This window comes from Lates calcarifer, linkage group LG3, assembly GCF_001640805.2.
Source record: "Lates calcarifer isolate ASB-BC8 linkage group LG3, TLL_Latcal_v3, whole genome shotgun sequence".
Lineage (NCBI taxonomy): Eukaryota > Metazoa > Chordata > Actinopteri > Centropomidae > Lates > Lates calcarifer.
The window spans coordinates 4409488-4437467 of NC_066835.1; the positions used below are offsets into that span (position 1 = coordinate 4409488).

Sequence of the window (27980 nt, forward strand, 5' to 3'; positions counted from 1 at the left end):
CGTCTTAAAGGAAAATTTTGTTCACCACAGCTCATAATTTTTATCGGCAAATCAAAAATAATTGCTGAGACTGTAGGACATCTACCATCATATTGTTCAGACTACATTTCATTGCAGCCGAATTAAAAAAAATGTCCAAGTCTGCTTGCTGATTGTAATTCCAAGTTAGAAGGCTTGGAAATTTGTGACAGCTGTGATATCTCCCACTTGGCAAAAAGGAACTGGAAGTGGAGACAAAATGTCTTCAAAGGCAACAACACGGGCAGTTACTCAAAAATAAAATCTGGTATTCACTTCTGACTTCTTGTAACTTTTAGGAGGTGCTAACTTATTGAAACTCAATTCCATGATGATCCTGTGGTATAAATGCTGATTTCATCCTGAAGGTGTGTTCAGACTGAATGGTTATTTGACCACTAGGAGTTTTTTTGCAGTAGCTCGCCCCAGCCAGACAAATAAAATTGTAAAGAGTGACAGTACAGACATTAGCTGGAACTAGCTAGCAGCCTACACAGCGGGTGTGTATGAGTCGAGTGTGTCTGTGTTGTGTGACGGCTCACACTCTGATCTCAGAACTCAGCAGGAACTCCAGTTTTCTTTGTTTCTTTGTTACTTACTCCAGTCTCTCCCATTAGTCTTGTCCCTGTAACTGTATGGAGTGGGTTCAGAAACTTACAGCAAGAGAAAAGTTTGGCTTAATTAGCTTAATGACTCAGGAGGAGACTCTTACTTACTGTTCCAGAGTAAATTTACTTTAAATACTTCAGTGACTGTACATGCAATTGTGCCATGTCTAAAGTTCACTAGGTGTTCAGTCTGAATGCACCTTAAGAATCCTGGGATCTCAAGTGATTTCTGTGGGGTTCTTCAAATTTGTGGTATGAAAAGGATCGAAATTATATACAAAATGTCAGCATCAGCTTCAGTACAAAAATGTTATTTTGGTCAACCAGTGCAGGTCAAACATGATGATGATGTTTCAACACCTTTGCTTCCAGCAAGTCTGGCTTCAGACAGAAGAATGCCCTTACATCTGTTTCTTTTGTCCCATCTTTCTGTTAGTCTGAAGGCCACTAATGTTTATGATGAATTGTTTTTTAGAAGCCAATGCATTGTCTCCAAACCTTTGGGATTTTTCTTCTTTTGGTAAAGTTCGACTGCCTCTATTTTCCTCATATTTTTGTCCCATGAGGACTGCACATGGTCATCATCTGTCCAACAAGTGGTAGAGTGACAAGCATTTCTCCACCGTGTTGGGTAAAACAACTAAATAACAAATGCCATTTTGTACATTCAGTAATGTTGTATATCAATATTTTTTTTTTTTGATTGATTCATACATTTATATTGCTGGTAATGCAGCAAGCCATGTTTGAACGTGTGTGTTTTAAGGCAGAGGGTCCATGCAACAATCATCAGCGTATGTGGACCAAAAAAAAAAAAAAAAAAAGTTCCACAGTCCACGTTTCCTTGAGCACAGATTTCAGTGCATACATGTGCAGTCTATATATACTGTATATTCATGTATGTGCATAATATTTTCCACATGCACAGGTTGATTCAAGGACATATTCTTTAAGTCTGCATTCAAAGCAACAAGCATACTGTCGCATTGAGAAGAAGTCAGTATGATAATAAATTTTAAAAAAAGGTTGAGTTTGTGTTGTAACAAGTGTCCTTCAGGTACTGCTGCAGACACCAACACCACCAAGTGTCTGTGTATGTTCGTGCCTTATTTATGGGTGTGTATGTTTCCTTATGTATACTTAGAGGTGACAGTGAGCAGCCTGTATCATCTCAAGGTGCTTTGGTACTCATGCATGTTTATGCACATCCACAGCTCCTCTAAAAGGGCTTCCGCACTGCTGCTTTTTTTTTGAATGTCCTCAGAGAGCTTGTGGGGGTTCTCAGAGGGCTTTGGCACTGGTGGTGTGGGAGACAGTGTGGGAGACCGGTTTCTGCGGGTAGCGGCTATAGTAGTAAACCTGGAACAGGATGGTGATGTCCACGAAGACCTGCAGCAGGCCGCACGTCCAGAACTGCACGGGAGCTTGGGTGAGCAGGAAGTAGCCTGTTTTAAAGGTGTCACCGCTGGTCCACATCAGCACCATCTTGATACTTGGATGAAAGAGTAAAAGAAGCGATGGTGAATAAAGCAAATGGATTAAAACTCTGTACTTCATCATCACCGTTTTCTTGCTAGTTCATTTTTGTAGCTTTTATTTACATTTTTATTTCAAATTGCCCTTTTTCAAATATCTTGTTTTTTGTAATGACATTTTTCCAAATTATATTTTTTATTTGTGTCACTTCTATGTCATAATGTCACCTTTCATCACAATGGTGTTATCAACAGTCACTACCCGCTCACCATTTAGTCAACTTTATGTCCCATTTCTTGCTTAATCAAGCAAGTTCAACAACTGCTATCAAATTTAGCCAGCTAAGTCCTGTTAGCTGGAGCAACAAGTCAGTTATTCTGTGTTCACCTAAGTAATTCTGAAATAAATTAGAGGGGGCTGCTGTAAATAAACACAGTGAAAGCACAGTAACCTTTTATTTCGCTTGACAAGGGTGCACATACTGCCCACCTAGCCATCTAGCTGGCTAAGCAGGGTTGTGAGCTTGGAGCTGTCAGTCTTTCTGTTCCAAAGAACATGTGTAGAATCAAAACACTGCAGAAATAACATTAGCTGCTGCCATAAACACTGACTGCACAAGCTAAACGTGCAGCCTCGCTATGGCCATTATCTGACAAGGGAGATAGCATGTATTATTTTTAAGATACAAAAGGCAACCTGTTATTTACTGTGTTTATATGCAGTATTTAGCTTCTAGTTGCTTGATTCCGAATAACCTTGTTGCTCTAGCTAACAAAACTACCAACTAATAGTAATAAGTTGAGTTCTCTTGAGATGTATTTATGTGATTTAAATTTCATAGTTACTTTATTTATTTCATATCTAACACATTTCATATATTTCCATTTGACATTAGAATCTTCTCACTAGACCTTGCTTGACCAGATCTTTACTGCATCTTGAGTACATTTCCACCTGGTTTTGATATATTCTCTGTCTAAATTCAGTTTGGTCACCAAGAGTGGATGTTAATGACAGTAGGAAAAGGGGCCAGAGAAATGCAATATCAGTTCAGGCAAGAACGGAATAGCAAATATGGCACAATAACAACCGTGGGAAATTGAAATAATGAATCTTCTCAGGGCGCAGGCTTCATCAACTCTACATCCTGTGGCACATTTCTAACTATAAAACTCATGAGTATTTCTGGCACACACTGAGCTGGCTGTTCATAGGTTGGCTCATGAGACAATCCAGGTGATGAGTTTTACAGTAACATAAAAAAATGTATTGTTTTCGAAGCGACTGGAGATAAGGGCCCATGTGATTTGTGAAGCAAAGCTCCTTTAAGCATAATCTCTGTCCTCTTGCACGCACTGAGAGGCACTGTGAACTCAACTAATGAGATGGAAAAGGAAGTCTAACAAGAAAGGAGGAAACACAGGAAAAGGACCAAGCCCCAGGGTCCAAACACACAACTTTATATACATCACACTCTCCGAAAATAGACAAAGACACAATATACCACTGCACTCAGGAAATATAGGGACATCACATCACATCTAAAAGTCCTCTAAAGTTCAATTAAAAGTGCTGCTGCCGGTGGTTATGGGTGTTTTCTGTTCCAGTGTGTGGCAGTATCAACACACCAATTGATTTTTGCAAAGCTCACTTGTGTTTACTTTTTTTAATAAACTTTTTTTTTTTTGCTTGAGGCAGGGATACACATAGGCAATGCTGACAAAGAAAGGACTGAGCCAGCACTGTGTCTACAATGCACCCGTGTGCTCACAAACACACACAGGACTCTTCAGATGTGCCTCCTAAAGCAACCTGCCTACAACAATACCAACACATGCTGAGACATTTGAAGTCCTTTCACTCAAGTGTGTCGGTTTGACTGGTCAGCACTATTAGATACGGTGTTCCTGGAAGGTTTTTTTTTTTTGTTACTCAGCCACACTCCAAATTTAAAGAGTTAGTTTTAACTCAGTGGTATCTAGCCATGTGAGATTGCTTTGCTTTTATTTGTCCAGGTCCTGAGATATCCATCTCTAAGATTTCTGCTTCCATCCCAATACAACACAAGGTTTCCCCCCAGGAACTGATTAGCAGAGATAATAAAAATTGAGAGCTGGAAAACATGTTGCGTTACTATGACGACTGGCAATCATAAAACTTCACTTCTCTTTTGTGTTGTAGATGTAATTTTAAATGGATAAAATTGCCAGGTTCTCCCATCAATCTACACTCAACAACCCACAATGACTAAGTGAATAAATGTTCTAGAAAATTTTGAAAATTTCCCTTTGGCAGCAATTACAGCTTCAAGCCTTTTTGGACAAGTGAGCCTTTTCCTGCCCCTTTAAGTGGAACACTTTACAGGTGAGTGAAAAGGTAATGGAGAGACCCATCTAGTCTATTTCATGGCCTTTATTCTCAACAGCTGTGTGCTCTACGTTTGACCGGAGGCGGATGTTCATGACATATTTCCACCACATTCAATTTAATATTCCACTGATGTAAGACAGATCAATCACAGCTGTAATCTCATAACAGGGTCATAACCATTAATCCATGATGGGGTCAAGTATTACCCGTAAAATCCATAACTTAATTTTGTCACGTGTCCCGAACCCTGTGGATCCCCTGATGGAACAAACTGAAATAAACATGTCACAGAACAAAGCTTCAGCAGCAGGTGAGACATGGTGGTGTGACTACAGAGGAAGCAGGATAAGTCTTTGTGTTAGCAAATTCCCTGCTTTCTATAAGCCTCTTAACAAATGTAAAGAATGGATGAGAGGTAATCTAGTTCACCCTGCACTCCGCCACCCTCCCACCCCCATCCTGCCAGGTTTAGTGAAACCCCAAATGTGCGTCTGTCTTTCAGCCTTTTCCTGAGCAAAGCTTTCCAGCCAAATCTTCTCTTGAATTATTCATGCCCCTGGCTTCACCTCAACCCCCTTTTATTTGTAAGGCCAATTTGTGCAAACCTTGCTATTTTCCCTTTCTTTTTCTAAATTTTCCTTTTTCTGTATTTTCTTTTCTTACTTTTTCTCAGCTCTTTCCCTGAAGCCTCTCCAAAATGTCCCTCCCGGCTTCCATTTTCACACTCACTTTTTCTTTTTTCATAGGTCCACTCTCCACAACACTTCTCCTTTCTCTCCTCGTCCATTCATCTTCCACCACCTCCTCGTCTCCTCTCCTCTATACCTGTCTGCATTTGCCCCCCCTTGGGTCCCCACACTTCTCTCTCCTGGTAAGGAGCTTGTTAGCTCTGTGGAAAGAGACCCTCCCTCCTCCTCCATCCTCTCCTCCTCCACCTCGTTTCTTAGTGGCTGCTGTCTGAGTTATGACAATGTGTATCTGCAGGTAATGATGAGAGAGGCAGGATTCGTGTTTGATCAATTCCTCCGCCAGTTCCCTAATAAGAGGGAACACAGGGAGGACCGGGGAACAGGGCGCGAACATGTCTGGCTACTTATTTGTCACCTTCTCAGAGACATGTATAGAGGGAGAAGGAGAGAAAGCACACTCAGCTCTGGACGCAAATGATGGTGGTGGAGAAGCAGAGCAGCAGTGGACCAGACAATCTCTACAGTGGGCTGTAGATACATTGGTATAGCAGCACTGGCTTTGTATTTGAATAGCTCTGAATACAAAAAAAGGCAAATTAATGGTTAAAACACAGACTGACTATTTTAGCAAAAAACTAGTAGTGTTTGCATATGACCATTTACTCTTCACTCCACATATCTTACAATATTAAACTAGCATTACCAACAGCTATACCTGGCAGTTAGTAGGTGTAATTATATTATCACATATTGCTCCAGCTCCACTTGTTTGTAAGCTTTACAAAGTGACTCAGAAGCTATTTGGCTATCTATTTTTTTTTTTTTTTTTTTTTTACAAAATTTACAGGTACAGAGCCAAATCCTATTGTGAACCCAAACCCACATTTGAGGGAGCTAAATGCATTTGGTGTGTTAACATTGCATTTCATAAAAAGTTACTTTTCCCATATGTAGTCACATCTCACTAAACACACTTGGTGAAGTCTGCAGTCTACATCTCTTCATTTTCTTCATCGTATCGCCTCCCTCCAGCTGCTGAGCGTTTCAGTGTTTGTGTCTCTTTGGATTCAGCTGTGATTCTGTTTGCTTCTTAAACTGCTCTGATACAGCAGTGAGCACATGGTGGAGGTAAAGGAGAGTCCAACACTGAATAATCATGCACCTGTGAAAACGCTTTGAAACTGGTAACTGGAAACTGGAGTATAATCAAGGGAATTAGTGAGGAGTTCGGAGGGAAATTATTTTGTAGAGAAAAAAGTTGAAGGGATAAGAGGAATGAAGTTATCTATCCCCAAAATGAAAGCTTGCAAAGTTTTTAAATTCCTCCATCGGCTGAGGCAGTCAGTACAAACTCATGCAAACAGGCAAACTTGGTCAAAACTTTTAAAAAGTCTGAACGTGTCCAAATGTATGTATCAAATAGGCCAGGATACATTTTAGATATAACATCATTTACATCCATTTGATGTAATGATGCAGCCACAAAAAAACATGGAGTCCTGGATTTGAATCACACCAGCCTCAGTGGATTTCTACACAGACCTGTGGAGAATCACCTGCACTGAAAGTTCTTGGGCAGGAATCTATGGGCAAGAGAAACAACTTCACTAAATAAAAACTGTTTCAGTTTACATATGGGCACATGAGTATTGCTATAAGAATAACCTGAAAAAATGAGCACCAATGTCTTTAAGAGGAAATTAAAGTGGAGGAAAGGATTATGAACCTTGATAGTACTGTGTAGTATCACTCCACACAGAACTGGAGGTAAGACTATGCATCATTGTACAAACATTTGTGGAGGTTTGAAACTGTCGCTGTACTTTCACTCCAACTCATCGTTCAATTTTCTTCAAATATAGAGGGTCTGGGCTGTGAGAGCATTATTATTCTGTGAATATAGCACTTGAGTTTTCCCTAAAAAGTAACCTAATTTATTTTTTATCTTTTAGTTTTTTGCTGCATGAACAGTTTTATGAGAGTCTGTGGCACTTTTTGAAATTCATTTTGCAGGTCTTTGTGGTCCTTATTGTCTGTTGCCTTTGCAAAATTATGTTTAATCTGCTCTGTGGCAAAACACATAACAAAGCAAAGACATTCCCCTCACAAAATAAGGCTTCACTTCCATCCCTAAATCTCAACTGGGTTTTCACCCTGAAGGAATGGAGACAAAGTGATTCATTTCATCTATTGCAATAAAGAAAAGCCAGGCCCCTGAGTGACGAGAGCAGATGGCGGGTGGATGGTTGGACAGATGATCTGAAGGTTCTCCAGCTGCAGTGATCCACTGACTGCTCTGTGCTACAGCCCTGCTACACACAGCAGCTTCATGCATCCGGCCACAGGGGTGACAGCCCAGCACCATCACACATGTACCCCAGCACGTGGCTGTGTGTGTGTGTGTATGTGTGACAGCAGCCTGCTGGCTAAATAAGGCTCTGGCACTCTTATCTAGCATATTGGGATGCAGCTCAAGACCACAAGCCTTTTAAGGCTGCAGTTGGCTGTCTGGATGTCCCATTGCCCTGTTTTGTATTTGTCTGTGTGTGTGCATGTGTGTGTGTTTTCTGTCTGTGTTGTTGTATTTTATTTGTTTTATGGCAGGCTGGTCAGTATCAGTATGTACCTCTGGCTGTGCAGGCTCGGGACCATCTAATAATAGCAGCAGCCTGAAAACTATTAACACAAAACCTTCAACACTCTCTCATCTCCCCTCGCACTGCACATACACACAGACATACACACCTTTCATCCAGCTTAATGTCAAACATACAGTATCTGTCTACACAAGCTTTTACAGTGGCTCTGGCTGAGGTAGAATCTTTTGGTTCCTCATTGAGTTTCAACTCAAGTATGTTGACTTACACTAAAACAGGAAAAAAAACAAGCATGAAACAAAAACATAAAAATAATAGGAATTTAAAAATAGAGCCATAATAACAGCCAGTGTTAAAGACACTTAGTCTTTCTTCACTTTTTTTTTTTTAATTAAATGCTGGGAGTAAAATAATGTCTGAGGCAAATTATTACAAATAATTAAGGTAAACAAGCAAGCCTCTTCCCAACAACACTGGCAGCCTCTTTGCTGCATTTTCTATCATTCTATGGTTTAGAACGGTTTCAGATCTCTTTTTTCAATTCATTGAATCATGACCCTTATCCTTTTTAAAGGCTCCACCGTGACTGCGTTCGAAGGTGGGTGAGCTGTAAAATGAGAGGTCTATGCTTTCAGTGACTGTATGTGAGCTGTATGGGTTTTATAATGGCATCAGAGTGTGGTGCAATAGCCAGAGTCTGAAAAGGGGGCAGGGCCCATGGGTGGATGTGTAAAACAGAATGGTAAACATTAGGAGTGGGGTAAGGTAAGGGCAGGCACATAGCGACCAGGAAACAGACTTCACTTCCCCAAGAATTTACTCCCTAGCAACAACCAAAGCAGAATTGCTGGTTGCTTTATGGTACAGAAAAGTAGAAGAGTCTCGTTTCTTTATATTCCAAATATGGGTGACCTTTTCATTACCGGTGAAGGCTGATAATGGTATCATTTACCTCAGATCTTACAAATATATTATACTTCATTTTACCATGAATCCAACCATGAATCCATTTTACCAACTATGTTATTGTTTAACAGTGCATGTAGTGGATACCTTTGGAATGTATCATAAGGAGTTAAATCTCTCACCAAAACAGCTGACATCCTGTAAATCTTTGTATTTCTCTACATGCTAAAGTGTTGAGCGTAGAGCTGTAGTTAGGACAGTATTTGCACAAAAACACAAGAGCAGAAGTGTAAGGAATGGATTAAACGGTGTGTTTGTCTGCTGTGATGAAAGCTGCAAATGTTAGCATGTCCAGCCAACTAGCTTACAACCTGTAATAGCATCAGTAGTACGTGAGCATTACTTCCAAGAGTTAGCTAACACTAACTAACACAAGCTAAATACATTCCTTTGTGGGGTTACAGGTCATGTTAGGAAAGGCCCCATTCAATACTCAACAGGGATTTTTCTAACGTAACTCTCCTGGACACTACTATGTTTGCCTACCACATCGATTAATTGTCATTCTCAAATCCTTTTCTCTTGTAAGAATACATGACATGACATGAAAATAATAAAGCCTAAATCTAACCTCTGTTGTGTATCCATTCTGTAGCAAGTTAAGCATCCAACCTTTACACAGATTGCGTCTGAACAGATTTACGTTTTCCTAATCATACTTTACTGTCATACTTTCACAGTAGGGCTAATTAGTTCTACCCTGCTCTATTTCTGACTTCTACATAAATTATTTATTAATAAGGATGCTAATGTTTTGCCTTGGACATATGACCTTAGCTTTAGCCTCAATCTTTTAAAAGTGATGTTGCTGAGAAATTGCACATGTAAGACCCATGTAGCTAATGTTAATTAGCGTGTTTACTAGCTAGCTGTGGCTAATAAAACCTGCTAGTGACTGATTATTCTTTTTTAATTTTAATTTTAATCAATTTTAGCCGGCAGCGAGCTTGGTTTTGTCCACGTCTGACTGAAATCTTTTGCACCTACTGTTTCGAAAATTTGTATGACTTTCTGCATGGCAATTCTATGTGCATTTTCATCATTGTAAACAGCATATCTGCTATGTGAGAATAGAAGCTTGTCACCAAGTTAAACAGGAGAAGAAGAGTGGTAAAAAAAAATTATACTGGGGGGTCAAAAAATATAGAGTTGGATGGGACAGAGAGGAGCACTTTCATTACATTAAAAATTTATGGGTGGCATTAATTCAAACCTCTAAGGACCCATTATGGTAACAGAGCAGTTACTGGTGTCAAACAGAGGTTAACAGAACAGGGGGAGAAATAACATCAGACAAATGGCAAATTCCTTCAGCAACATCCTCTTGGGAAAAATGCAAGACTTATCACTCTCCCTCTGAACTCCATCTATATTTCATTATTAAAAACTGGTTTGCTGCTGCCTGTCTGACAGTGTGTCATGGTGAAGTTGTGGTGTGTATACACACTAAAGACATCCAATATGATTAATTCTGCTGGCAACTCTTACCCTGCACTGACTCCATCCCCTGGGTGAATTAGGTGCTGAAGCTTCCTACTGCGAGCCTCAATATGCAAGTACTGGGAAGTAATCTAACACTTAAAATGTTACTCTAGTTGGGAGTGGGGGCACACTGGCTGGGCCATTAATTGGAAGGAAGTCAGCGTGATGTTTTTCCACCTGGATGTGCTGCATGGGATCTGATTGTTTTTTGTTATTCCAGGCACTTACAGGAAGGGCACTCTGCTTTAGCTCTCTTGACTGTTTGTTTTTGTCTCTGTAAAATACATGCGTGTGCTCCTTCATTCACAATTACACATATTCATTCATTCCCTAACCCTTATCTCTCACTTCTGCATAACTAAAAATAGACTCAGCTCAAAAACTAACCCGATCTTAACCCAAGCTCTAAAAATGCACTTTGAAAGCAAATCGCCCTAACTTTATAGGGATTTCGTTTTTTTATCCCTGCACACACATATACAGTACACACACACCCGCACACAGAGAGAAAGAGAGAGAAACCTTGAACGGAGTGCTAAGGTAAAGTAACCTAGCAACAGCTTGCCAGACTCAACATGTTGTACACAGAGAGAGGACACAAACAATAAACAGAACTGGAAATAAATAACCATGTCCTTTGCCTTCTATGGTAGCTTTGTCTGCACTGACTGATGGCTGCAAGAATACGTAGCACGGTAAGAAAAAAGACCTGACAAACAGAACTGACACGAACCTTCATGTTTCATACTGGCTGCGTATTACAGTATTATAGACTTTATACAAATACCAGCATTTAGATAAAATGATGATTATGACTGTACTTCAGCATAGTGAGCACCAGGACAATATCTTGTGTTCAAGCTTGTTTTGTGGTTTGTATTCACAATTAGTAATTATCTCTCAATACAGTAGCTTTGTGGACTCTGTTTGTTAGAGTCCATCATTACTGTGCTGGATTCAGATTACCTACCTATGTACTGGGGATTCACAAGAAATGATGCATTCATTTTCTCTCACCGATATCAACCTTACTGTTCAGTGATCACTCTCTTTACACCATATCAGAGCTGTGCTGAGTTAGGGTTAATGCTGAGCTGAACAGAGACAAGGACCTGCATACCAGTCCGGTTGTATTTCTGATAAAGGAGTGTTGTTATAATATTGAATTTCTTTTGCTGTTACCACAGAAACCATTGAGGTCGCCATATTAACCAATCAACTCTTAGGTAAGAATTACACATATCATTTTGGCTCTTTGCATCATTTGAATTTGTTGTGAAGACTGGGCCAAAGTAACTGTAAAATACTACAAAGCATTTAGTATATAATTCACATGAAACACTGTACATCGTAAAAAAAACATCTATAGGCAATGTGCCTTTCTAATGCATTTTACCCCCATAAAAATTGGTCAAATGTAGACCACAATACTTCCTGCTGCTGCCACATTCGACAGCAGAAAATTGCTTCGCTATTTCTAAAACGTCAGTGGAAATCATTAGGTTGTGTTGCATTTTTTCTAGAGGTGAACTCCTTCTGTAAGCACATCCTCATGGACAATGAGGGTGGTAGACAAAGTGTTGGGTGGGTAAGAGCAACCCACAGAAAAAAAAAAAAAAAATCAAAAATAAATAAGGCATGGGACAGAGAGGGTATGGAAAGGCCCAGCGTGGGAGCTGTCATGGCCGGTTAACTGGACAGGCAGCCCTGCTGGAGCTTTGTTATCTGTCTGCTGCAGAAAGCCAACCAGCAGAGAGGGGTGGGGGGCACACACTGCTCTGAGGCAGGACACACACTGTGAGAGAGCTTTTTATCAGGCCTGTGTGTTCTGTGGACAATCTCACACTCACACATCTTTTAATAAATATACATTATCAGTTTCATCTTTTGAATTACTTTGTTCGACTTACAACATTTCTCTCTATCATATTTCTTCTACCCTGTGGCTGGTTTTAATGTTATTAATGTGCTGCCAGGTTCTTTTTAAAATCTATTTATGTCTTATATCTTCTTCATTGACTATAGTGCTATACAGTTTAGGTTGTGTATACTACTTGGGAAAGCTGTTGACTTTATTGGCTACAGCTCTGAAAGCTACCAGCATTGATTTTGAAACAGTGTATGCTTTCAAAATCAATTTCACATCAAAGCCTCTAATTATAGCCTGAGTCTTGATGCAAATCAACATTAATGAGCCAAAATGATACATTAGCAATAGATACAGCGAGACAGAATACCTCATTACCATATTGATTTTCAGAGAAACTTCAGAGGGCCAATTGTCATGTTAGCATAATAAATAGTTGTCAGGAGCCATGTCCTTACTTCCTGCTCGACAGGTGCCAGAAATACTTAATAAGCACATGTCAGTGTTAATGATCATATGTGAGACAATATAATCTAGAGCCATTACTCACAAGTGTATGCTACACACCCTCAGAGCTGTGAAGGAAGCGGCCCTCATAAATAAAACAGCACTCATCAGGATAAAGACGTTATCATTAATCACGGACACAACAAGCTTTGTTTTGATTTCCATCTGAATGACTCTTTGTAAATTATACTTAAGGCCCAAACAGCTGAGAAAAATAAGGACAGTGAATAATCTCTCTGCATTCACTCTGTTCAGTTCTGGGCTGCATAAGACTTGGAAAGAAAACAGAATCCCACACACTGTCCATCACTTGTACTCTAAGTACTCAGTCGCTAAGTTAGTCACAAACAAACTTTTCTGAAATTGAGACCTGGCTGTCGGTGACGAGAGCCGACGGTCGTGAGAGAAATGTGGTGGAATCTTTGGTCGTAAATCCAAAATGCTGTTTCTGGATCTCACTGTGAGACATGCCCACTAGCGGCTAATTTGGAGCTAGCAGCGAAATTCATATGGAAGTGTCAGATCTAGGATCAAATTCTGATCTGCAATTCACACAGCAGGGGCCACATATTTAAGGAAAGTTTAGACGATCATCTTTCAATGAGATTTATCACTTGATGAGATGTGTCTGGAGGTGTGTAATGCAAAAACAGGGCACAGGTCAGTTTGATCACCAGGTGGACACACACTTCATTCATCAGTGTCTGCATCTGTAATTAGTCTAAGGCTTTATATTGAAAATCTGACTATGGCAGCACTTACTACCCCTGTAGTATATAAACACAAACAAGTTGAATAGTTTTAACTTTCTCAAAGCGTATGTGTGAGTATATGAACACACACTCTGATGTTTTATATTTTGTGACTCAGTCTCTCTTTGACTGAGCTTTGGAAGGTCATCTCTCATACATGTGAAAGAAAAGATCTAAGAGTTAAATGCTGCTTCTTCTCTGCCTTTTTTGAAATCTGAATGAAAATAGGAAAATAAGTATAAATATAGTTTCTTTATCAGTAAAGAATCAGTTCAGTTGCCTTTGTATACCATGTAACTGCATAATTAATATTCCAATCCATACTGTAGTTCTTACATCTGTTTTTGTTGTGGCATCTAAAGGCTAAAGGCCAAAATAAACGTAGCTGTGAGTATGACTATAACAAGCTGGGATGTTGAGTACTGAATCCGTACCTCATGCCCTCAGTGGATTTGTTCTGATAATTGCAGTAGAGCTGCGGTGTGCCCAGCATTGCCTCAGCGAAGACGGCCAGGAAGCCCAGAGTCTCCACAAACAGCGCTGAGTCCAGGAGGAGGTAGGTGATGTAGGCCGCCACCAGCGTGAAGGCCAGCACGCACTGCACGTAGTCCACGAAGCGACTCCACAACCAAAAGTAGTTCCAGTCAAAGTCTAAAGGTACATGGTAACATGGGAAAATAGAAATGAGTCCACAGAAATGAATATCCTTTAAAAACTAGCCACTCAAGATGTACAGATGAGAACTTAATACAGTTACTGAAATATTACTAGATGTACCCTGCTCCTGTAAAAAATAAAGACTGCAAGTTAAAAAAATGACCTTTTCCACACACATCACTGTGGAAGAGTTTAATTCCAAACCAAAACCAAAAAGTCTTGTTGCCCCTACTGGACACAATATACAACATGAAGTGGCTTTTACTTTTCTTTATTTGTCCCATACTAAGGACAAAAGGTCGGGATATCTCTGCCTTTTGACCACTTTTAATCTGTGTGTTATGATCATGACTACCTCAACGTGATAGAAGTGCAATACTACATTTCTGGAGCACTTAAAAAAGGGGTCAAAAATAAATAAGTCAAAGGTTAATCCTCTGAGGAGCATGAACACACTCAGTTAAGTTTTATCTGAAATTCTGCCCAAAACTGATATTTATTATTTAAAAATGGAAATTGTGGCTCGTCAGCTGGGCATAAATTTTACATTCAGAAATCAAAAATCAAAATGATTGCAAAAACTGCATTAGTGTTGTGATTTAATGTGTTACTTCTGCCTCTTACGACTCAAAGTTTGATAGTGAAAGAAACTCTTCTACTGTCGTTACAAATAGTGTAAAATTGTGGCTGCGATTTCAGGTACAGCTGTAAGACACAACTCTATTCTTTTGTACTCGCATTCAATCAAATTTCTCCCTCTCCTCACATCTCTTTTTCCAGAAATAATTATCCACTAATCCCCTCTGTTCTTTTCTGAGCTGTATCTCGTTAATAAAAGGAAGCAAAAACTCTACTGTTGTGAAAATTTTTAACTAACTTCACACTTGAGCTGCGAATTTTCACACGACTCCCACAATCCCTGTCTTGCATTCAGAAAAAAAATAAAAAACTATATGTCACGGCCACAAATAGACTGTTCAAAGTGTGCATTATTGGGACTTGCTCTCATTCAGATTCTTGCAAAACAGAAGCTTGTACATTCAGAGTCTTGGGGGAGGAGGTTTTGTGAGAAAGAACGAAGGTGGTGAAAAACCCTGAGGGAGGGTGACAGTCAGTTGAGGTTATAGTATTTTCCACACAGTAGTAATGGGCTAGGTGGGAATCTGGACACTAATGAATGATTTAAACCCTGTTTTATGCCCCAACACCTCTCGTGAGCACTTTTTCTCAGAGGAAATGCTCAGATAAAGATTCAGAGCACATCATCGTCGGCTTTCAGTAATAAGCAACAGAGCTAATACTAATCATACTGTGATAATACCTCAATGCTGCAAAGTGTTGATGGCCTCAGGGAGTGCTTTAACTGTAGCTGATAAGGGAATCGGCACAATAAGCAATGCTAAAAAATCTTTACTTGTAATTTCTATGATGCTTAAAAAGTCAACATATATTGATGGTATGGGGGCTGTGATAACAGCACACTTGTAGCTGCTGGTTTAATGTGAGAGCAGAGGAGACTGAAAGAGTTAATCATGAAAATCTAATCACGGATAAGAATGAAATATGTTGCTGCACCGCTGTTTCTTAAATGGCATTTCAACAAGCCTCAAACGCAATAGAGCAGATTCATTCAATCACGTTTAAATGAGGCTCTCCTTATCTGAGAGGCACATTGAAGCACTCTGTGAGGCCCACTGTAGAGGCCTGTGAGGGCCACAGCTGAAGGGCCCAAAGAGTATTACAAATAAAAACATCAGAGCATTGTTTGGAATAACCTCACCACTAAATACACTGCCTAAATTGAACAAACCTGCTGTTTTTCAAGATTTGAAAAAAAAAAAAAAAAACTGGAAGTGAAATACAAGCACTTTATGACATTTGAGTTTTTGATTGAATGAAATTAACGGTGACCGATTCTGACATTTAGATGACATTTCCTAAATGAATACGCATGGCAGGCACGTACGTGCGCATGGTAACCTGGCTTTGCAATATTGAGCCAATCCAATTGTTCCTTTCTGACAGACAAGTCAGTAAGGAACAACTCATAACCCATAAGAGTAACCAAATAAATCTGAAAGAGCAGTTCAAAACAGGTCACAGCAGGCTGTCAACCCACCACCATACACCAAGATTTAGCATGGCTTACAAATCTTACAGCCAAGTGGGATTGCAGCACAATGCAGCATGCTGAACAAAAGACAAGCAAACAGTTTTGAAAAGGTACAACAGAGCATGTATTTCTGTTCTGAATATAATCAACACTAAGAATATCCTTTCAAAGCCGTTATGTGTACTGTATACTGTACTGTGGCTGCAGATGTCTGGTGTAGCTGTGGTGCCTTGCTGGCAGCAGAGCCAAAGAGGATGGTGAATCTGGGCCAGTTAGCACCAGGCTGGCGCTGGCTGATAACAGGCAAACACGGGGGGAAAGAAATTGAGGGCAATAGAGCAGCGTTCAACGCCAACCTGGCTGCTGAAGGGTAGGCACAGCTTCACAATAAACACTAAACTGAACATATGATACATGTAATATACGGCTCCAGGTGATGATACAACTGGGCATAAGCTTAGGCTGTAAATACACACAAGTAGCAGTACCTGGCAGCAACTTTAACATTTACAGTGTTTTGTCTGCCAGTGTGCTGGCTAGGTAGCTAGCTAACAGTATATTCCATCTAAGCTGATTTTTTGAGAAGAGACTGGGGATTAACACAAAATAGTGTCAAATGTTAACAAATGAATAGAACAGAACAATAGTACTTAGTGTTAAAACTGGTCCCAAATTACTAGCTATAAAATGTAGCTGGACTTTTAGCTATTGTCCATACAATGTTGCTTATCTAAACAAATACTGTGTCATAGTTTTGAGCTGTGTGATAAATAAAGTTGAGTATTTTAGGTAATTTTTCATTTGGGATGGATTTCTATAAAGTTTTTACAAGTTTCCACTCTCAAAAACCATACTGCATTACTTTTGAAAATGTAGGTAATTTCTTACCTTCCTACATTTTATTTCTATTTTCAACCTCTTGAGATGTAGCTTTTAGCTGTTCTACAGTTAGCCAATCCTGAGGAGTGACCCAGTCACAGTGATTGTAATGACTGGGGGAAACACTTGCAAAGACTTCACGTGAGTACAGCTTTATCTATATTATTTATTTTGCAGTTCCTCAAATAAAAAGATTTTTTTTAAAATCATAACTTCCAGGTCTTAAGGAGAGATAATTGATGACATTTCCTCTGTGGTGGAATGAAATTTATTTTTTCCATCTTGCAAGTTAATTTGATGACCGAAGACTCTGAAAAGAGCACAACACCTTCCTTTTCTTTCATTTAACAAAAAAGGCAACACTGTGATTATGACATGCGTTTTCAATTATCTGTTCAGTCCTCGTCTTAGCCTCATGTTTCAGTAATTACATTCTTTCATGCCAGTGCTGCAGACATTTCTTAATCTTGTGTGTGTAGACATGAGCGGGCACATCTGCCTCTGTCTCTTGTGTGAAAACAGTATCTTGTGGGCAGAGCAGTGCGTCTCTTCATTTCACACTGACCACTAAGGGATGTTTATCACAGCACTGTACCTCAGCCATACCCTGCCATACATCATCTCCCGTTGAGCCACTTGTGTACCCTGGGGAATTCTCCTCTCCCTCTTTAATCCCTGCGCTGTGTGGCAGCGGCAGTGGCACGGTGTGGGAACAGACTGGAGCTGCACACTATAGGCTCCCTGTGGTGTCCAAACATCTTGTACATAGCTCAGTTTGAAGTCCCACAGAGTTGTGGTACATGTGTAGGAAGACATGGGTCAGAGTTGGAGATTTCAATTGCTTGTTTATCAACTGTTCCCAGTCAGCTTCGGTTAGGCTCTGGAAAAGTCTATGGGGGTAGTTGAAATAATGGCTTGCTGTCACTCATAAAGCACCCGTGGGAGAAGCAGGAACATTATTATGAAAGACAGTTATAACAGCCTGGGAAATTGAACCTCAGATTTCAACCAGCTTCGTTTTCTGAAATTTGGACAGAGAGCTTTGTCACGGTGACTAATGGGCTTTCAGTGCCGAGCCAAAGCACTGCAACAATTCTGCACTGCCACCTAGACTAAATGCTACGTCTCTTCTATAAAAAGGACTCAGGCTAAAAGTTGGGCCTCCACCTGCCCTTGGGGATGGGATAACTGCATCAATAGGATAAGGTGATTTATTCTGAGATGCCAAACCCAGAGTAGCCACAGGTAGAGACCCCCGTGGGATCAGAATGAGAAATGATTCATTACCAGAAAAGAAATAGAAATCTCTTGTATTGCAATGTAGCATCATTAGACCAACATTTCTGCGGCACATGACCGCCCAAGCATTAAGACATAATTAACAAGATAACTGCAGATTTTATAGAATTTTTTCTGATATGTTTTTGAGCACACAGTCAGAGCACTTTTCACAAAACGCAAAAAAAAAAAAAAAAAAAGGAAAAAAAAAGAGACAAAACCTTTTTTACATTTCGTTACAGCAGTTTTTGTGTTTCATAACAGAAACAGCAATGGAGCGGAGGCATCCATAGTTTCATAGTTTTTAATTATTTTTAATAACAGAACACGCTAACATTTAGCTGCAGCAAAAAGCTATTTGGTGTCAGAGTCTGCACTGTTCTGTACTGCCCGATCATAACATTACATCCTGTTTTTATAGCATCAAATAACTAATTAAAGCCAAACTTATCAGGAAAATGAACACTTGAACGTGATACAAACTACCTAACTACCAACCATGACTACCAGAAAGCATCTTTGGTAATAATTTCTTTGACATGTATTTAGATTTTTTTAGTTTGGACCATGTCCCATCTACTAAAATGAAGGGGGAAGGGTTTATTACCTATACTGCATTCACCAGGAGGCCTTTCGGCTTCACTTTTGGAGGGCTATCATGTCGTCCATCTTTTATTAGTGTACACTAATTAAATGTAATATATAATAATTATGGTATCTATAACTAACCCTACAGCTTATCACTTTCCCAGCATAACAACTACATAGTGATTTCAGAATAAAATGTGGTGTGCATGTCCTATTATTTTTTGTTAGTGACAAATGACATTTTGTTTTGAGCTTGGCGTCTGTCTTTGGTCACAGTTTTTAATGACAAATGTAATGCTTACGTTTAGCTACATCTAAGCCTTAAAAGATGCGTCCTAAAGACAGATTTGCAGATTTTCTCTCAAGGCTAAAAGAGAGGTCCCAAGGAGAAGACGACATCATCCACATGGAAAGAGATGAGGACGGCTGAAAACTCATCAATTAACTTACATCAGTTACATTTCTGTGCCTACTGTTGAGCATGTTTCAAAGCAAGTTATTCATTTGACAAGTAAGGCTTGGTTACTGACTTAGCTTGTCCACAGGTGCACTCACTGAAATATGCAATATTATGGTAGATGTAGCTGACATTAGTGCTTATTGCTCCCATTGATGTGTCCACTCCATTGTGGTTTCCCTGGTGACCAAGTGTCGTGGGGATGACCTAATCATCAAAATTTTTGCGTTTCTTTGCAAAGCGTCTCTTACAACAATTATGTGAAAGTTTTCAAGGTTGGCACACACATTTTGAAAAAGTTGTAGAAGAAAGAAAGTAGGTCCTTTAATTTCTCTCCAATCAAAAAATATTTTCCTCTGCGTACCATCCTGGCATCCTTAAATGTGCTGAATGAAAAAATGGACAATTTATTACTGTAATCTAAAAAACTAATTTGAAGATTGAACTGAGCTGAAAGTGAATGTGAATGCGGTTTTGAAAGGCAGAGTGACTGCCTCTGGGGAACAAACATACAAGCTACCCCAGAGCCTGAAACAATAGAGGCCCTACAGTTTGCATAATGGATATTCAATCATGGAGCAGAGCCTTGTTTGATGGTTTGCTTGCTGACACAAATTCATTTTTATTCTAGTGGAGACTTTTACAAAATCCAATTTAGGGTTTTCTCATTCAGGTCTTTAAAATAACTAAAAGTAAAGTTTGACTCAAGCACACATAAGACAAAGTGAAACTTTCCTCACTGTCACCGCCAAAACTTTTTCTAGAAATATTTCATCTTACTTTTTCCTTCCAAACCCTGTTACCTCCACCTGAGTGATCACCAGAATTTCTGATTCAGACACAGCCAAATGATCTGATCTTTTAATCTGCTTAAAGGATTGCAGCAGGCAGTCTTCCATATAAATCACACTGAGCTGCTATTACACCAGGATTTATCCCGCCTGAGAGCTAAAACTGCACATGCTATAACAAAAAACATATTGTACAGCACAGATGCGGCCATCATCATCATTGTGAATGTAATTACAGCACCACAGGCGTTGAGCCTACATATAGTCTCAGTTACAGGATGTTATCTCAGCTACCAAATTACAAGGTACAATGTCTCTACAGGAAACGCTCACAGCTAGTCATATCTATTATAATGTATCCTTATTTGGGCATCCTATGAAGTTCTATTAAAAGTCAGTTGTGTTGTGTTTTTCTGTCTGGGTACAAATGTCCAGCTGTTTGATGGAAGTGCCTGGTGCGATAATGATTCTGTGCTGCTATGGGAACAAATATGTGCTATTAGCCAACATAAAGGGAACAAACTGAACAATCAGAGAAGTGTACAGGTTGAGAATTTGTCCTGCTGACTAAACAACACTATGGTGAGTCACTGCAGAAAGCCACAGCGTGAAGCTGGTCCACCTGAAGGCTGCACACTAACACCAGTTTGATGCTTTAGGTTATATTGTGAGTTCTCTATACCTTGCTTTTCCTTTGCAGCATCTCTGATCTTATATCCATCCAATGACCCTGATCACAACTGCTCCAGGCCTCCCTGTGTCTGACTCTCTGCATAATTTTTCCATTTCTTCTTCCCCCTACCTGGGTGTTTTCATGCTTTCTACCAATAGAAGAGTACAATATGCTTACCCTTGATATTTCCACAAGCGGATCAATGAGCAGGCACAGACCAGCAAAGCTGCGATCAAAGAACACAGCTTTCTGTCAGTTCTAATGATGCCTGGCATAGCTCACTGATCGATGACCATTCATAAAAGCCCGACCCTCATGCTGTTGCTCCGGAGCCAGCTTCAACATGTGGGCAAACCTGAGCCAGCAACACCACACCTGGGCACTGAGGAGAGGCAAATATCCTGCTCCTCTTCTGATGCCAGCAGCAGACAAACAGGCACAACCACAGAAAGCCACAATACTGATGGAGACTGATAATGCTTTTTAGTTCCTGCTTATCTTAAAAACGACTGGAAATATCCAACAAGAGGTTACAAAATAGCACTTCAATACCAAGTCATCCAGTGTGCATTAGTCAGTCCCAAGAGAAGAATTTGAAAAATATTATAACACACTGTGTGCCAAGTGTACTCTGAGCCTTTTCACATCATGCAAATATTGTTTCCTAGTGCCATCTAGTGTTCATTCCAGGAACTACAGCCTTTTCCTCACTAATACTGTCTCCAAATTCCATACTAATTGTATACATCGTGCACTATGGTGCAAAATGCCACTATCAACACAATTTAACAAAATGGCAGAATTTTTATTTTTTTTTTCAGCTGTAAGTGGTGCCCTCACTCTCTTTGTGAATTCCATTGTGGTAAAGTAGTTTACATCAGTAGCACAACCAGTATGCTTCTAGTAAGTAATTGGAGGCTGCTTTGATGTAATAAGTTTGAAGAAAGGAACTGGGGGCGCAGCTCAAGAATTTCAGGCTGAACCAGTGCATTTTTAGTGTATTCTTTCAGTTTAATGTGATGTCTGTGTTTTTGTTCATCCAAGTCATGTGAAGTCATGCCTTGTAAATCAGGAGTAGTTAAGCTCGGTATGCTGAGGATTCCTTTCAGTACAACTGACAAAGCCTCTTATAATGCGAGGAGCACTTCAGGCCACCACTCGACATGCCATTTTCACTGTAGACATTTTGACATGCTACAGCAGCAAAACCTGTAAATAACAAATTTGGTTGTGGAAGAGCAAAGTGCAACATTTTGTCAGTTTGAAGCCGTAATGAGCAGTACAGCAGTAGATTTCTGCCCTATGTGATTCAGCATATGTTTGTCAGAGAAGGACAGAAACCAACAATGTGTCTCAAGAAATGGTCTTACTTCCATACTCTGCCTGCTGTGCCATAAAGAGGCAAATTCCATTTTTACAGTTTGATTTCTTGAAAATCAGTCATCAACTTCCCAGAGCAGCCAGGCACTATCATTTTTAGCAAACATTACTCAGACAGGAGTAAATAGTAAATTTGTCTACTACTGATGGAGAAAGGACAAAATCTGCCTTAAAACACCGGTACACACACACACAGACTGATATCACTGCAGTGTCCCAGCACATCACAAACCACAGATTTCTTGACTTATCGGTTATAACAGAGGTATTATTTTAAAACCAAGAGTAGTTCAAAGAATGTTTAAAAAGACAGTTAGAAGGCAACACTGATTAAAAGTTATAAGCAAAAAACAGCCATTAGAAAATATGCTTTACATTCACATTTCAGGGCAGTGTAAGATAAGCATGCACCAGTTTAACGGTTATTGAACACAGAGAAAAACACATTTGGTTTGAATGCTTATACCAAACAATTCTTACACATGAAACTTCAAAAATATAAAGTTAGAAAAATTTGAGCTAAATGATATCAACAGGTTAGTCCACTGTAAACCACTGATTACTAATGACTAGTCTATGTGAGTTCAAATACATAACCTTTGATTTCTTCTTGTCATTTCATATAATGAAATGTAGAAATTAGGGATGCTCCGATACCACTTTTTTCCAAACCGATGCGATACTGATACTTGGATCTCAGTACTTGCCGATACCGAGTACCGATACGAGTACTTATTAATGCCATTACACTTTGTACATTTACTTGAAAACGAGCTTTATTTTCATCAGAAGGCGGAATGTTTAAAATGTCCGACTATTTCAGCCACGCTCCTCTGTGCTAAAAGCCCCTCATTAACAGCCAGCTGGAGGGTGTGTGACACACAGCAGGCTCGGAAGTCCAGCGTCACTCATGGCTTTGATCATGTTTTTCACATTATCACGTAGCACAACATGAACAGAACTTTTAGGGACCCCCCATGTCTGAAGCATGTCATCAAACACACCTGCAGTGGCTTGGCTGGTGTGCAAACCCCTAAACTGTTTTGCATGCAGGACGACTCTTTTGGAGTAAAATCCTCGTCAATCTGCTTTGCAGTTAAACTGATGAGGGACACCAGGCTAACGCTGCTTGTCCAAATATCAGTGGTGAAGCTGAGGGCCCAAATGTCTTGCAACAGGCTGCAGATGTGCCTCTTCACAAAGTCGTGTAGCTTTGGCAACACTGTGTCAGTGATGTGGTGTCGGCTAGGGATCTCATACCTCGGCTCCAGTACGCTGAGAAGACGTCTAAATCCCATATTATCAACAACCGACAATGGCTGGTCATCAAGAGCAATGTACTGGGTCAGAGCCTCTGTTATTTTCACTGCGCGCAGGTTGTCTCTTAACATCTTCTCCCTCTTCTTCAGAGTTTGCTGCAAAGTTGGTCGTTGATCTTTGCCATTATTAGCAAATGCTTTGAACTCAGCATCGTGTTGGTTTTTTAGATGTTTTATCAGAGCATACTTTGCAGTCCACTTTACTTTAGTCACCATCATCCACTTTGAAATACCTCCACACCGCCAACATTGCTCCTCCGTGCTCTCACTTAGCACCTGACCGCCTGAGTGAACATCACGCTGCCGTAAAGTGGTATCGGGCTGTGGTATTGGAACACTTTTACGAGTACGAGTACGAGTACAGGAACAGGGTATGGGACCCGATACTGGTATCAGTATCGATGCATCCCTAGTAGAAATGACATTCATTTCATATAAATGACAGGTAAAACCACAAATTACCACATGCAAACTCACATCCACACAGGTTCAATGAAAATGTATCAGTCAGTTGTACTGAGGTAACATGCACTGAAACAATGACACAACAACATGCTGCATCTAAACATGTTGCGAATGGTGTTAGTAATCATCAGTTCATCATGCATGAGACACAGAGATGGAGAGGGACAGGCAGATGAACTACAACTGATGTTTCATGGCAGGCACATTAAGTTCTGTACATACCCAGAAAGAGCCTCTTAGGGATTCTGACCTCTTCATCCTTACTGTCTGTTGCTACAGACAAAAAATAAAAGGACAAAAAAAAAAAAGAAAACGGGGAAAGAAAGGGAAAGAAAAAAAGAAGAAAAAAGAGCTTGGTTTTCTTCAGTTTTTCAGCAAAGCTAGAACTGACCCCTCATCTGTTAGGTTGCTGAATGTGGGCATGACTTTGTAAAACTCTGTGATCGTTGCTCAGATATTTTAAGTCATCATGAGTAACATCATGACACCGCAAAACCACTTACTCCCTGATAAGTTATATCACTGATTAGAGCATTAAAAGGCCATAAAAGGGCAGCAGTGTTCACAATGGCAGTTTTTGAAAGTATCCTTGCATTAAAGGCCCCGAAAACCTATTTTCTCGATCAGCCTCTTACTGTCAGCAATGTGGCCCTAGATAAACACAATGCTTTCCTCCAAAGACAGAGCAATTTTGCTTATTTGACATGAGAGATTTCTTTGTTTTTTCTGTGCTATTCTTAATGGTTTGAAAGGGGCGGGGCTCAGTTGGAACAAGATGATGTCACATACTTACACCAATCAGAATTTAGGCTGTTTTGCTTTATGTTGCCCAACCATCAAACCACAACCACCCAGGCCTGACAAAGCTGATTTGCTTCAGTTTTTCAGTGATTACCAGAAATAGGAATTTTAAAACTAAAATTTGCTGTTTTTACACTTTAGTTTGGTAAGGATTAAACACACAAGATATAACATGTTATTGAGTCAGCTTTAAAAGTGCTAGTGGGTGAATTCCGTTACCTGCAGGGAGAGTCAGGCTAGCTGTTTACCCTGTATGTCTGGACAGATGTGAGACACAAGAAAAATGATAAAGTGCATTTCTCAAAATGTTGAACTATTACTTTAAGTTCAAGTTTTCAAGACTTTTTGAAATTAGATTACTCTGATTTTAAGTTCTTTAAATTCGACTTTTTACAGTGAGTTTCGTGTACTTGATGTGATTGTGACAGTGCAGCTTTAGTAACAGCTGACTGGTGCATACTGCCACATAGGAAAAGGAGGAACCTCTGCTGCATATTTGCTGATGCAATGGTCTCTAAAGTTTATCTAGAAGCCATCTGGAGAACAAATATTTTAATTGTGCACTTGTTTTCTAACTATCACTGTTTGTCAAGATGGTTAAATGACCTAAGGCTCATGTTTTTCTCTCTGCATGGAGATGTATTTTTGTTTAGTTTCTCTTTGATTTAGAGAGCCCATGGATATTTACCACTCAAGTGTCCTGCCTTTCCCTATCTTCAGACTGCCACAGGGACAGGAAGCAGTGTAAAGTAAATACAGAATGCAGAACTGGGAAACCCCAGCTGTGCATACAAGGTGATGCAGCCTTCGATCATATGACATATTAAACAACTGAGAGCTGCTCCTTATCCACTGTGTACATAAGGATGTTAAGTGGAACAAACAGCATCCAGTGTTTCAATGTGTAAGTTACTGAATAACTTCATGAGACAGTTATGAGAGAGAGAAAGACACTGTTGGTTTCTAGCAGGCAGTAGCAGCAGCTGTGGGCTTAGGACTGTGGAAATTTACTACTACTACTACTGTATTCACAAACTCATCCTGCAAAGTGTCGTAGGCAACAATCTTCACAATAGTTAAGTGTCTGCTTCTGATTATAATTACAGCACTTGTGCGAGTGTTGAAACTGGATTATTCAAATCATGACCAACTTAAGGAGTGGCCCTGAGGGGAAGCAAGGTGACCTGTTAACACTGTGCTCACACACTCTCAAGCGCATTCATTCACACACTCGCACATTTCTCACAGCGCTCACACCTCACCTGCCTACACACATTCCACCCTTCACTTGCTCTCAGATATTTTTACACCCTCACACACAACTGTATCTCTATCACTCATTCTCTCTCTGACGCTCCCACACATATTCCCTCTTTTATGGGCATACACTTGAAAGGATGCGCCAACTCATTCACTCACACGGTGCTGATGTAACTGAGCTTTATCTGTGCTGTAAAGAGGCCCTGGGGAGGGTTTCTGACCTATGAAGGAGCGTCTCTTGGTGTTAATCTCAGTGGCCATCCGGACGTTGGTGCACAGGTTCAGCATGATGAGCATGGTGGCGATCATGATGATGCTCTGCCACAGCAGCAGCGTCTCGAAGTAGCGACCGAATCTGAAGGAGAAAAACAGAAGAGCATGTAAAATTCCGATTGTATTTAACATAGCAGAGCTTTACCACCAGGAATGCTATGCTTACTCGCTTTTCCAGTTTTTTTTACAGGATCTGTAGCCAAGTCACCCTGCCTAAAATGATCAGCTGAATACGAATACATCATAGCAAATATCACTTACTGTTTCTGTTATCTTAAGCACCCACCAGTTGCCTGAGCAATCCGAGCAATCCTGAGCAATCAGAGTAGGAAACCAATAGTAACATGGGTAGAATAGAATATAGTTTGCTGCTGGATATTTACACTTCAGCTGGGTTTTTTCTGGCCCCTGTGGGGACCCCACCCCAAGGCCATGTGTCTTTGTATATCTGATTAAAACTCAATTGTAACTATCTATGATTTTCTAATCATTTGCTTCCACCTCTATGGCAGATAGCAGCAAGAAATGAAAACCAATATGATATTAAAATGCTCTAGAAGTTGCTAAATAGACAATTTCCTGAATCACTAATTCCTGAATCATCTTAAGTCTTCCACAAAGTAGATCCTATTGCTGATATGCAGGAGAGCATTACGTTGGCAGGGGGATACGGGGAATATGATGTGTTACCTGAAGAGTATTCGTAGGATGTTAGCTACCAGGAGGACCAGGCACACATAGGTGGAGAACCCCTCTGCATTCTGGGTCCGGCGGATGTCTCTGTATTGGGGGATGTACGGCACCACTCCGCCGAACACCATGGCACCCGCAGCGACCCACGACACCAGCTTGTTAAACACGGACACAATCTGGTCAAACAGCTCATCTTCCATGTTCAGCTCCTGCTCACCAGTCCAAACTTCTTGGTTAAGACTTAAGGTGATGTCAGGTGGCTGTCACTGGCTCTATGGAGACTGCTACAAGGTGTTTATCCTCCTTTGTTGGTTCCTTGTGCTGACTTTGAGAGGGTGAAGAGAATAACATCCGTGTTTGCCGGGCATACTCCTCGCACACAGACAAAGCAGCAGCTAATGCCACGCCATCACAAGCAGAGCAGAAACGACGAACCGGGGGCTAACGATACAGTAATAGCTAAGAACAGTGTCCAAACAGTGACAACATGAATATGTTTGCTACTGTACTGGCAGAACAACAACGCTCAGTAATGGGAGCGATAGTATGTACTCTGGAGGAAACGGCTGTATCTGATAATCTGATTCAACACTTCTGTTGATGCTACCTAGCGTTGTTTGAAAGGATGCACTTAACTCAGAGGAGAAACTGCGAAGCTTCCTGTAGCTGCATTGAAAGCCCTTGGAATTGACGGGACATTTTAAACAATATAAATATATTTTGCCTAGCGTCCCTCTAATACAACTGTTTCTTCACTGACTGGCCAATAGTCAGTGTATTTTTATTCTATGGTCTAGCCCACACTTCCGGAAACGTCAGACGTCACGCATTCAAACAAAGATGTTCGACTCTGTCAAGATAGTTCACATACCAGGTAATACAGTTGTTTCACTGGTTAACAGCTGCAGATGAGCATTTTTAGCTTTTAGTTTGACTGTGCCAGCAGTTTGAAAGAATGTGGATATACATGGTTATTTTTTAGGATGTGTGGTTGAAAAAATAATTATATCATGACCAGCTA

At 40.2% G+C, this 27980-nt stretch overlaps 1 protein-coding gene across 2 annotated transcripts; it reads right to left on the bottom strand.

The window, feature by feature from the left end:
• Positions 1-721: 721 nt before the first annotated feature.
• slc66a2 (solute carrier family 66 member 2) lies at positions 722-27774 on the bottom strand. Of its 2 annotated transcripts, XM_018701336.2 has the most exons (5): positions 26957-27774; positions 26215-26348; positions 24155-24205; positions 13767-13983; positions 722-2118 (listed from the first exon to the last, which is right to left on the bottom strand). In XM_018701336.2, the coding sequence occupies exons 1-5, from the start codon at positions 27157-27159 to the stop codon at positions 1908-1910; spliced, it is 816 nt and encodes a 271-aa protein (XP_018556852.1). In that variant the 5' UTR covers positions 27160-27774; the 3' UTR covers positions 722-1907. The 2 variants fall into 2 exon arrangements, with proteins under 2 accessions (XP_018556852.1, XP_018556853.1); XM_018701337.2 differs by lacking the exon at positions 24155-24205 and having other exon boundaries at positions 26957-27771.
• Between the last annotated feature and the right edge of the window lie 206 nt (positions 27775-27980).

Coding starts and splice junctions, on each gene's coding strand:
- slc66a2 (XM_018701336.2), bottom strand. CDS start 27,159: ATGGAAGATGAGCTGTTTGACCAGATTGTGTCCGTGTTTAACAAGCTG. Junction 26,349..26,956: donor ATCCTACGAATACTCTTCAG/GTAACACATCAT, acceptor TTTCTCCTTCAG/ATTCGGTCGCTACTTCGAGA. Junction 24,206..26,214: donor CAAGAGACGCTCCTTCATAG/GTCAGAAACCCT, acceptor TTTTGTCTGTAG/CAACAGACAGTAAGGATGAA.